Source organism: Hemibagrus wyckioides, linkage group LG20, assembly GCF_019097595.1.
Source record: "Hemibagrus wyckioides isolate EC202008001 linkage group LG20, SWU_Hwy_1.0, whole genome shotgun sequence".
NCBI classification, from domain to species: domain Eukaryota; kingdom Metazoa; phylum Chordata; class Actinopteri; order Siluriformes; family Bagridae; genus Hemibagrus; species Hemibagrus wyckioides.
Window position 1 is genome coordinate 19,471,916 of NC_080729.1, and position 13,148 is coordinate 19,485,063.

Below are 13,148 nucleotides of genomic sequence, written 5' to 3' on the forward strand. Positions count from 1 at the left end.
AATCCTAAATGAGTTCTTGGGGCCATTAAAAGCCACATAACGATTCAGACTGAGTCTAATTAAAGTGTCACATGATCTCACCTGCTTCATTACAGCGTCTGATGCTCTAGAAATCAAATAAATTCTGGTTAGGGTTTAGAGTTTAGAGACGTCTGGAAATCCTGAGAGCAGCTTCTTTACTATGAAGCATGGTGATGGCAGCATCCTATTAAACCTTACCCTTATTTATTAATTAATTAATTAACCCATACCATTATTAACTAATCAGTTAACCCTTAACCAGGATTAATTAATTAATTAACCCCTAACGTTATTAATTATTTATCCCTTATTCTTATTTACCATTATTAATTAACCATTATCATAATTTATTAATTAACAAATTAATTAATTAACCTTTACTATTATAAATTAATTAATGAACCCTTATCATAATTTATTTATTTATTTATTTATTTATTTATTTATTTATTTATTTATTTATTTATTAACACCTAGCCATACTAATTAATCAACCCTTACCATTATTAACTAATTGATTAACGCATACCATTATTAATTTAATAATGAACACTTATCATTATTAATTAATTAATCAATTAACACTTGATCTTATTAATTTATTAACCCTTACCTGTATTAATTAATTAATCCTTAAATTATGAATTAATTAACCCTTACCTTTAAAATGATGCTGATTTCTCTAATTATTTCTCTAATATTGGTTCTAGCGATCAACTGTGGCTCTTTAGAGAGAAATTGGAAATTTACAGACAAAGGTTTTATTTCGGTTATTTATTGATTTTTTTTTTGGTTGAAGGTTATTTTTGGTTTAAAAACACAAATTATAGAAATCTAATTAATGTTTTGTTTAAAGATTTTGTTTCCTAATTAAAAAAAATATTATAAATGATGATTTTATTTCTTGTTCACTGCAGCAAATGAAACTAGCAAATGTTTAAATTTGCAGAGCTAGCTTAACGTTAAATGCCGTTATTTTATCATTTCTCTTCTTTAAGGCTGTTTATCTCGCTCTGTTTTGGTCACATTGGATAAAATTCTATTTTTCTCTACTATAATTTTTGCAAAATATGCGAATCCAAGCCGAAACTAAACGTTCTCACTGTGTTTTCCGTAGCTGAGGCATGAAACACGTTAATAAAGCAGCGTTATAGAATATTCTGTACGATGCCTCAGAGACTCGTGTTTGTCGAATTTTAAAGTTTCTGAGCGGAGCAGCAACTCTGTAGAAAAAAAACCCTTACACTTTTGCTAATTCTGCTAACGGCAGCGATGCAGAATACACTGCTCTGTACGTACTGCACGTCCTCCACACAAGAGCTGTCTCTCTCTCTCTCTCTGACCTCTCTCTCTCTGTTCTCTCTCACTCTTTATTTTCTCTCTCTCTCTCTCTCTCTCTCTCTCTCTCTCTCTCTCTGTCCTCTCTCTCTGTCTCTCTCTCTCATTCGCTCTACCTCTCTCTCTCTTTTTTCTTTTTATCTCCCTACCTGTCTCTCTCTCTCTCTCTCTCTCTCTCTCTCTTTCTCTCTGTCCTCTCTCTCTCTTTCTTTCTCTCTCTCTCTCTCTCTCTCTCTCTCTCTTTCTCTCTGTCCTCTCTCTCTCTCTCTCTCTCTCTCTCTCTCTCTCTTTCTCTCTGTCCTCTCACTCTCTCTCTCTCTCTCTTTCTCTCTGTCCTCTCTCTCTCTTTCTCTCTCTCTCTCTCTCTCTCTCTCTCTTTCTCTCTGTCCTCTCACTCTCTCTCTCTCTCTCTCTCTCTTTCTCTCTGTCCTCTCACTCTCTCTCTCTCTCTCTCTCTCTTTCTCTCTGTCCTCTCTCTCTCTCTCTCTCTCTCCCTCTCTGTCCATGATGAAGATGTCCCCTCAGTCTTCCTCACTCGTCTTTTGTCTGTGTTGCAGAAGCTGTACGGACGTGCTGTGCTGTGTGCTCTTCATCGTGGTCATCCTCGGCTACGTCGCGCTCGGCACCGTGGGTAAGCGCCTGCTTTGGTTTGCTCGAATCAGGTCCAAACTCATCAACCTGTCTTTCTGTGGGGAAATAAACAGGTCTCTCCTGGAGTCAGGAAATCATAACACTGTGTTTACTGTCAGACAACGATCTGTTAGAAAAATACATTAGAGAGAGAGAGAGAGAGACTGACAGACAGACAGAGAGAAGGAGACAGACAGGTAGGGAGAGAGAGACAAAGAAAGAGAGAGAGAGGGGCTGGTAGGGGTGAGAGAGAGAGAGAGAGAGAGAGACAGACAGACAGACAGAATGCAGATGGAATAGTATGATGTTTGTGAATGAAGTGTAGTTGTGTGTGTGTGTGAGATTGTGGTGTGATTTGTGTTGTGCAAGAAAAAGTGTGTGTGTGTGTATGTTGTATAAACAAGTCCAAGAAAAGTCCAGGTTCTCTGTGGTGTCCCGTCCGAGAGTCCGAATGAACCACAGAGAGTATCTCCATCTCAGGATCAGCAGGACGACTTCATCTTCATCTTCTGACTGAAAAAACAAGCACTAAAAAGCGACACATTTCCACGAGTTGGACATCACTGTGTCCGTCAAACAGTCAAACTGCCCTGGAGCGCCTCAGCTTCGTCCGAGTCCAAATCTCATTACGCCGGTGCTGTGAGGCTGGAGCCGAACAGGCCAGATGAAAATCCGCGTGAAGGCGAAAGGGTGAAGGGGAAGCGGCGGCGAAGGGAAAACGAGACGGTCTCCGTGACACGGCTTTTTAACGGAAGCCATTAGGTCTCGGTGCGGTGCGTGTCACGGAGCACAGAGCCTCGCTTCCACCTGCAGCCTTTTCACTCCCCTGCAAAGTCAAGTGCACTTGTGAATATGAATGAAACTGGGATTCATGCAGCCTTTTTACGCCTCTGAGCCCTGCAGCAGCTTTTTTATTTATTTTATTTTATATCTTTTCACTTTTATTTCACATGAAATTCATTCCATAGCCAACAGCAATTGAATTACGGATACTAAAAAAAAATAAAATGAAGGAACAATAACAGAGATGGTAAGTGTCCCTCTTAGCATCCAAGAATGATGTCACCATCCTGTACACACACACACACACACACACACGCATACACATGCACACCACTTTAATCCTCTCAGAACGATGAGCTCAGCGATGATGATGTCATCGTTCCAGACGCTCCCGGGTCTCGTCTCTACATCAGGATACAGGAAACAAAGAGAACCGATTTTCCCCCTCGCCGTTTTCTCCAGCGCTCGTTATAAATCTCCTCATTTGCATATCGTGTTGTTTCGTTAAGTCGTGCGTTTGGGCTCATCAGGAATAAATCAGTTACAGTTACAAGAAAATAAATCCACACCATGGTGGTGTGATGAAGAGAATGAAGACACTGAGAACACAAGCATGATGATTATTTGGAAGTGTTCACCTTTCCTGAGCTGTAGTACTGAAGGAGTTTTTATCTGTTTAGAGTTATTTTTAATTACACCTTATTTCAGGTGCATTTTGCTATGGATTAGTTCAGTATTTGGACTCGTTCTGCACTGGAAAAAAAAAAGATTAATTATTTATTTTTCAGCTGATTTATTAAACCATTAATAAAGAGAGGGTGCAAGAGACAATAACAAATTTTATGATGTTAAAATATTTACAAAATAAATACTAAACAAAACCCGTTTATTTATTTATTTATTTATTTATTAAATAAATACATTAATATTAAAGTCCTTAAAAGTACACATGTTTTGAATTAGCAGAATAATCAGAATAAATAAAATAATAATAATAAAATTTTTAAATTTATAATATTTCTATTATTTCACTAATTTTTGGAAACACACAGATAATAATAATAATAATAATAATAATAATAATAATAATAATAATAATTGAATTAAAATTAATGTTGAGCTTTTTTAATTATTATTATTATTAATAATAATAATAATAATAATAACTGATGTTAAAAAGCCACTGAAGTTACTAGTAGTAACTAAAAATTATTATTGAGAAATATTTGTGTCTCTTACATAACGTCTGAATTAATACAGAATATTTTTTAACAAATAGAAAAATTCTTAAAGTTTAGTTCTGTCTTTATTTTAAAATTATTATTGTCGGCTACAGACCGACTTTTTCCACCTGAACAGACCTTTAAGACTTTCGTGTAGAAGATTTGAGCATGAACTGTGCTGGATTGAGATAGAAAAAACGTTTCATGGCAGCAGTTTAGAGATGATTTTATGTCTAAAATATCAAAATCCCAGAGTCTGCAGAACAAATCGGACAGATCGGATCGATTCGGAGAGACGGAGAAGCGTGGATTGTTTGTATGTAGTGACTTTATTAATTAGGTGCGAGTGCAGAAAAGAAATCAATATTTCCTCCAGGCAGCATTGATTTCAGTGTGTGTGTGTGTGTGTGTGTGTGTGTGTGTGTGTGTTACAGTCTCACTTCTTGTCATACATTTTAATACGAAGAGATTTAAAGCTTAGCGGATATGAAGGAATGGAGCTGAAGAGCTAAGCTGTGTATGTGTGTGTGTGTGTGTGTGTGATATCTCGTCACTCTAGCCTGGATACACGGAGACCCCAGGAAAGTGATCCATCCTACTGACAGCTCAGGAGACTTCTGCGGGCAGAAAGGCACGGCCAATGCGTGAGTACCGACGACTCCGTCGGCCAATCAGAGATGCCGAGAGTGTGGGCGGAGTCAATGTGTGTACGAAATAATCATAAATAATCTGTTGTGGGAAAATAATCAACAGCAACTTGTTAAAGATCGGTGTCATCATTTTTATCCATTTATAGTTACATGGAAAGTCGTGGAAAGTTCCCCAAGCAAAGTAGTTCACTTGTTTATGTTCTCTCTCTCTCTCTCTCTCTCTCTCTCTCTTTCTCTCTCATGTGGGATATCCAACATATATGTCCATGTGGAAGTTGTTACTATAGAAACCTCTATTTTTTTGAACCACTACCCATCATAGGTTAAGGGATAGGGATAGGTTTAGAAATAGGGATAGGTTTAGGGTTAGGGTTATCAGCACACTAACATTTTGCAGCACACTAACATTCAGTTAGATTTATGTTTAGTGCTGAGGTTAGGTTTAGGGTTAGGTTTAAGTTCAGGTTTAGGGTTAATCAGGGCAGGAGAGCCGTGTGTAGGATATGTAGCACACTAACATTAGTTAAACTTATGGTTAGGTTTAGGGTTAGTGTTAGTGTCAGGATTAAGTTCATGTTTAATAAAGAAGGATAGTCTTGTGTAGGATATGCAGCACACTAACATTTAGTTAGACTTGTGTTTAGTGCTGAGGTTAGGGTTAGGGTTAACTAGCCCAGGGGAGTCGTGAATATGAAATGCAGCACACTGATGTATTTAGACTTGTGTTTGGTGCTGAGGTTAGATTTAGGTTTACGTTCAGTGTTGGGGATAGGATTAGGTTTAAGTTTAGGTTTAGGGTTAACTAGAGCAGGAGAGTTGTGTGTAGGATATGCAGCACACTGATTTAATTAGACTTGTGTTTGGTGCTGAGGTTAGGTTTAGGATTAGTGTTAGGGTTAGTGTTTAGGGTTTAAACAAAGCCGGAGAGTTGTGTGTAGGATATTCAGCACACTGATTTAGTTAGACTTGTTGTGTTTGGCTCTGCGGTGCGATCAGCAGGACGCGAGCTTGGCGTGAATGGAAAGCAGCTCGTTAGTGGAGCTGGGGAACAGCGATAAGAAGGTTTGTTATGCGCGACCAGGGTGGTGTGTTTACTGCGCTGGAGCTTAGAGGAGTGTGTGTGTGTGTGTGTGTGTGTGCGTGTGTGTGTGTGTGTTATGCTCACAGAATTAAATGCGAGGGAGCTTGAAGACTGACCTCTGGTTTGTTCCGTCTTTATTCTGTCTTTATGCCGTTAAAGATGCGAGAGCAGATTCTCATGTTATGATTTCAGCAGTGAGTCATGAGTCTTAGTAATGATTTATAACTGAGGATCAAATCAGGAATCATTCCAGTCCAGGAAATGGAAAAGAGATGAAGGTTTGATATTGAATTAGATATAAACATGATACATAGTAGTAGTAATAATAATAAAAATAATAATAATAAAAATAATAATAATAATAATAATAATAATAATAATAATAATAATAATAATAATAGTAATAATGCTAGCTGGGCAGATTTCCTGTCCAGACGTTGGTTAATGTGTAATAGGATTAAACTGTAGAATGTGTGTGTGTGTGTGTGTGTGTGTGTGTGTGTGTGTGTGTGTGTGTGTGTGTGTGTGTGTGTGTGATAGCACATGACACTGCTGACACCTTCTGGCAAATTTCACTCAGTGCAACAAAACACAACACAGTGATCAAACACATAAAGAGACTAAATGACCAAAAATATTATAACAGAGGAACAGAAAAAAATTCTTAAAACAAAAATCCAGCATATAAACACAAAATGGGGGAAAAAACAATAAATATAAAATAAATAAAATATAAAATAGCTAATAGCTTATCCTCAACCAGAGATAAATAAATAAATAAATAAATAAATAATAATTTAATTTAATACATTTGAATTAAATGAAATAAATGCATAAATAAGAAACATTGGTATATAAAGTAAAAATAAATTAAATAATGAATACATTAAATGAATGAATAAATAAATCCTGGTGTAATGCTGAAGGAGATGATTATGTAATATATATGGAAGGTGTCTCCAAAGTTTTTTCAAAAAATTTTTCAAGGATCCTATTTTTAAAGAAAGAGAGAGAGAGAGAGAGAGAGAGAGAGAGAGAGAAAGAAAGTCAAATTGCTGTGAAGAGGAATAAAGGAGTGATATAATCTTCGAGTCACGCCGCTGCATCGCTGATTATTTCTCTCACCTCTGTGTTCTCTCACTCGTAATGCCTTAAAAATGTTCATGGCGCATATGTGTGTGTGTGTGTGTGTGTATAGGTGGGTGGGTTAAGTTAAGGAACTTGTTTTCAGGCTTGTTTTTATCTCCCGCAGTAAGAAACCCATCCTGTTCTACTTCAACATCCTGAAATGTGCAAATCCTGCGGTTCTGATCAACCTCCAGTGTCCGACCACTCAGGTTCTCCTCTTCACATAACATTCATTCAGGTTTACACTCAACACGTTTCATCTCAGCACCACCTTCACGCATGAATTTCCTGTTGTTCTGGTGTTTACAGATGTGTGTTTCCACGTGCCCGGACCGCTTCGCCACCTACACGGATGTGCAGCTCCAACACGCCTCCAGCAGGAGCCACTGGGAATATTACAGGCAGTTCTGCAGGCCGGGATTCAACGATCCGAAGAAGGTGATTATTCACAAACGCTAGATCCATATGAGCTGGAAGTGTCTTCATCCCGAGAGCAACAAGTCTGTCAATGTGTTTATCGGTCAATAACCAGCTCCGTCTGCTTTCTGCTGAATAAACAACACGGCAGCAATGCGGCACTAAACCTCGTCAGGTTAAAACACGCCCCCTTTACTGAGACTGATATGTATAAAGGCCATGCCCCCTTCACTGTAACTGACAGGCACAGGACCACACCCCCTTCACTGTAACTGACAGGCACAGGACTACGCCCCCTTCACTGTAACTGACAGGCACGGGACCAAGCCCCCTTCACTGTAAGACAGGCATGGGACCACGCCCCCTTCACTGTAACTGACAGGCACGGGACCAAGCCCCCTTCACTGTAACTGACAGGCACGGGACCAAGCCCCCTTCACTGTAACTGACTAACACAAAGCCACAGTGGCCACACCTCCTTTACTGTGACTGACAGATTATTAAAGCCACGCCTCCAGTTTAAAGGCCACAACTCCACAACTGTGATTGACATTACAGAGGCCACACCTCCTTCAGAGTGATTGACAAACACAATGGCCACACTGCCTTCACTGAAACAGACTGATACAAAACCACGCCCAGTTCACAATCACTGACTGATATAAAGCCATGCCCACTTCACTGTAACTTACTGATACAAAGCAACACCTCCTTCATATAACTGACTGATACAAAACCACACCTCTTCACTTTAGCTGACAGAGACACAGCCCACACCCCTAAACTGTAACTAACTGATACAAAGCCACATCTCCTTCATGTAACTAACTAATACAAAGCCACACCCTCTTCTCTGTAACTGCCTGATACAAAGCCATACCTCTTTCATGTAACTAACTGATACAAAGCCACACCTCCTTTATGTAACTAAGTGATACAAAGTGTGGAATAAAAAATCTACTGTACTCACTACTAAAATCTGACTCCAGCTCCACACTGACCCGACAGCTCAGTCTGAGTGAGACTCATGGTTAATAAGGCCTCATAACTAAATAAGCCAATCAAGCAGACTAGATGAATACAGATAAGAGATTTTATTTTGTAATCAGCGCTGATACAAGAATTTGAGATGCTCACGCATGAACGTCCCAACAACCTCTACCCGGGGAACTCCAACTACAGCCTTTATATACATTTCCCTTATCTTCCCAATGCAACACGTCACTGGTTCTTTGCCTAGACAATCCCACCAAACTTTCTTTTTTTTGACCTTTTAGATTCTTTTTTACACCATTATCTTTGGATTTACAACTTTTCGAATACCATTATAATTAAACTTTCCTGAATCATTATATTAAAAATTGGGCGTTGCCGCCCCCACCAGTGGGATTGTCTTTGGCCTCACTCTCGCCAATACCTCATTCTTCTTCAGGAGACAGCATGGGTAAGTTCTCAGTTCTTCAGGGACCAACACCCCTTTCTTTTTATTAACTTTTACACCCCACGGATTTTCTGATTTATCCGCTGTCTTCCACGTATATTCTCTAGATATTTCGCCTGGTACCACCATTGCCATCCAGCACGCCCTGCGTTTACTTCATGATGAGCTCACTACCGCTCAAGGTACCAATGGAGCGAAGATTGACCATAACAATCTAGGGTGCGTCTCTGCCATTGATTGGTCCAAGTTTGGAAAGCCTGGTACCGCAGAGAAAGCCTGCCAGACTGACATCATTGATACAACTACTTGTTCTTCAAAGCCCTTGCAGCCTGTGTGCAAGGCCCGTGACAGGCCAACATGCCGTGTTAAACCTTATATTGTTCTTAAGCTCAAACGACCTAACGAATAAACTTTACCTGAGAACTCACTCCTGCTGTCCCCCTGATTATTTCACACATACCTTATACATATATTCTCATTTACAAAATTATCTCCCACATTCCCCCCTTTTGTGACTCAAGTCACAACACACTCAACTTGTTCAGATATGTGGATACATGCCTTATATACGTACATAAGTCAGCACAAGGATTATACATACTCGTATGATTCGTTTTCAGTGTTTCACTACTATCATGGTGCTAGTAAACAATTATATACTCGTCAAGGAATGTAATAAGTACTCCAAGCTCCATGCAGGTACCACTGCATGTGGTTCTTCTCAGTCTTGCTATCGCCCACCTCACTCGCTCTCTTCACATTTGCCAATCAATTTCATACCTACCTGGATCCCAACCCTACTCATCAGGTATTCCCCTGGTTACACGCAATCCACGTTGTTTCCATTTCATACCCGGTGACCAGCAGCACGACCGTGCCTGCCTTAGGTTGTCCCACCCAGTGAGATCTTACCCGTCTTTGGCTAACCGGCCTTCTTCTCTGGTCACCGGCTGCCCCCTGTTTTTTCCAGGTAGCAGCTTTCCCTTCGCCCAACACCTCTGACTCTGGTGTGGCTTTTTGTGTTGCTGGTCTGTCTTCTCTTGATTCTTCAGTAGGGCATTATTGGGATCTATACCAGGAGCCAGATTGGAACCTCAGTCACTCTGTCCTCAGTCACTCTCGAGATCTCATCTTCTTACCTACCCAGCCACTGTACCTGCAGAGAGCTTCAAGTGTGCAAACATTAAGTATCAACTAACTCTATGTTTATAGCACATTCAGTAATGTCTACCACTCTTCCCACACGACCAATAAGCCTGAATCATTATTATTATGTTCCCTATAACCACAAATCAGCAGTTGTCATTAAGATGCATAAATGAGTAACATTCAATCATTCAGTAGTCATTATAAGACTTCTCCAGTGATTACGCTTTTTTCATTCAGTAGTATTTCAAAACACACATAAATGATAATAGTGTTGCATGCATAAACATTAGTGATTTAAAACACAATATAATACGACACACCGACATAACATATCCCACATCCTTTTATGATGTCCCCTGTTGTTCTTCTGCCCATGTGACTTTGCGCCACGTAGAGGGGCCGTAGGGGGGCTAAGGAGAGGTTACTAGCACATCACTTAGCCCCCTCCCGATGATTGGAACGGCAAGGATCTCAGCAGCTCCATCATTTGTCTAGGAACATTGGTCCACAGTACATCTTCTCCTAACTTGACTGTAATGACCTCTACCCTCTTCTTAAGTGGTACACCTATCCATATTCCAAACCTTCTCTTCCTTCTGTACGCAAGATTAAGTAACCGTTCTACATTATAATGTGCATGTTCTACCACGATGGGTAACTGTGCTGTCTGTCTCGGAGTATATGCAAATATTTGTATCTCTGTAATATACATCCTGTCTGCGTAAATCTCCCTTACTGATGTACGCCTATCTATAAAAGGGTACTCTAGCAATCCTAAATTTGGCTCCCACTCCCCCAAATCGTTTTTCAACAACCTACCCCATAAATACCTCCATATATGCCTCCAATCTCCCTCCATTATGCAATCATCTTTATTAAGTCCAATTCATCACTGCCATTGCTGGATTTAAACGGAGACTCAATCTCATGTGTCATCTGAACATATTGGCCAAACAATGTGTGCGTCATCTGTGTAATCATGGAACGCAGTAGTGGAATTACACAACACAACAGAACTGCAAGTATCACCAAAACCACACCTACGACTGTTCCTATCCTAAGTATGACGGCTCTCCAATTTGAGGAGAACAACCATGCCAGCCAATCATTTGTTGGTTTATATGTGTTCTCTACGTGCTCGTCTCTAAGGTCTTTCATCTGCCGCAGTATTTTACTCAGGTTACCCTCCGGACCAGTGTGCATTGGAATGTAAGTACAACATTGGTCTCCAAACATAGTACACACTCCTTCTTCCGGGGCCCTCATGGTGTCCAGGATAAGCCTGTTCTGTAAGGCCATGGTAGATGTTGCATGTAGTTGTTCTTGAATCAAATCTAGTGCTTGTATTGTGTAGTTCATAAACCTTTGTTGATTGTACCAAATATAGTTAATCCATCTCACGTTTTTACCAATCTGTGCCCATGGCAAGAAAAAGGTCAGTGCTCCTGCTCCTGGTCGACCAATGGCAGTATGTTCATCAGGGACTCCCACCGGAATCCCTCTCCAATCCACGTACACCCCACTGCTCCTGTCGAATCGTCCCAAGTCGCGCTTAATTCGTCGACCTGAGGTATTAATCTCCTTTTCTTGCAGCACAGTTAGTTTTCCTGTCAGCACCACTGTTGTGCAGCATCCTCCCCACCCGGGTGGCAGGGTCTGCCTAGCAACATTATATCCACAATACCAGAATACATCAGCCAGTGGCCTAGTCCCATTAGATAGGTCAGGCTGGTTCAGATCAATATAGTCCTTTTTCCACTGTCTCCACACGGTAATCTTTAATCCTTTTGTATCTGCCGTCACGTCACAGTCTTTAGAAATGTTGCCGACAAACACCTGTGATCCGTTTGAACATACACAGAATGGGTATCTCTGTCCCTGACGCTCACTCACTCTGATGGGCGGATGTCCCTCAGTCCCGATCTCCTCATACTCACAGGTACTATTCAACTTCTTTAACCTGGTTGGGCCGTAGGCACATGAGATAGAATGCATAAGACAAACGAATGGGCATAGGTGGCGTAGGTTGTGCTTGGTGCTGTTACAACCTTCTGGTCCTCTCGTTGGAAAAACTCTGGGAGCTCGCGATGTCCTGTCATGGCACACTATGCACGAGGTGTTTCCTGCTTCGTGTGCTGTGTAACTTAGCCATTGGTAAAACAAATTGTTTGTCCACAACTCCTGGTCTAATCTACTCATGAGGCTCATTGTCTGTGCAGTGTCTCTGCGTATTCTGGGCAGCGTTGCTGGTGATTGCTCAATATAATGTATTCCCCTAGTTTCATCATTCATGTGTTCATTATCACCGAAGACTCGTATAAGTGTGTATATCCATAGTCCTATACACAGCAGTGCTACTATTACAAGTACCAATAAGCCCCAGTCCGTTCTGTTGATTCGTTCACCATTTCCCTCTTCTTCATTTATTTCTTGCTCATCGTTCCTTTCTCTCCCTTCTCTTTCAGTGTTCTCGCCGTGCACGGGCTCTAGTTCTATAGGCAGGTCCTGTATCTCCCACATCGTGTTGTGAAGGCCCTTCCCTTGGGTCGTCTTCTTCTTGTTCTGCTGGACTCTCCCACGGTTGAAACTCCTGGCTCTGCGGGTGGGGCGCTTGTACCGAAGGGGGTTGTGAGGCGGGAACAGCTGGGTCACGCCTTCGCTCCTCGAATTCCCTTATCAGTGGATCCTGCTCCTGCTCTCTTTCACGTCTCGCTCCAGCCCCTGGATCTGGTGCTCTGCAACAGTGATTTAGATGAAACCAAGCAGTCTTACCTTCGACCTTTACGGCTGTTGGAGTAGCTAAGACAACTTTTAGTGGTCCAACTCGTCTGGGCTCATTCCATCTTCTCTTGAAGACCTTGACATACACCCAGTCTCCTGGTTTCACAGTCCTCAGCTCCTCGTCAATTTCGCTCGTCCTTCCCTCCGTAGCACCTTTCACCTGTTGGAATATAGCTCGATGTATTTCAGTCAAGTGTTTCACATAATTGCCAAGCTCACTTTCAAGCTGCTCCAGCGAAGGGCCCTTATAGGGCCCTCGTAGATAAGGTACAGGCATAGGTCGTCCTGTAAGCATTTCGTGCGGGGTTAGATGCGTCATTCGGTTAGTTTGCATTCTCATGCTCATTAATGCTAGCGGCAAAGCCTGCACCCAATTCATTTTTCCCGCTTCGCAAATTTTTGCCAGCTTCGCTTTTAATGTTCCATTTGCCCTTTCCACCATTCCCTGCGACTGTGGGTGATAGACACAACCCAATCTGTGTCGTATTCTTAAATACTGGAACACC

The 13,148-nt window shown here is 41.1% G+C and overlaps 1 protein-coding gene across 1 annotated transcript in view; it reads left to right on the forward strand.

The window, feature by feature from the left end:
* Positions 1-13,148, forward strand: part of slc44a5a (solute carrier family 44 member 5a) — an 86,713-nt gene that overhangs the window by 54,080 nt on the left and 19,485 nt on the right. Inside the window, exons 3-6 of the mRNA XM_058419094.1 lie at positions 1,917-1,990; positions 4,555-4,639; positions 6,979-7,063; positions 7,164-7,292. Of these exons, the coding sequence (XP_058275077.1) occupies positions 1,917-1,990; positions 4,555-4,639; positions 6,979-7,063; positions 7,164-7,292 (373 nt within the window). The remainder of the gene's footprint in view (positions 1-1,916; positions 1,991-4,554; positions 4,640-6,978; positions 7,064-7,163; positions 7,293-13,148) is intronic.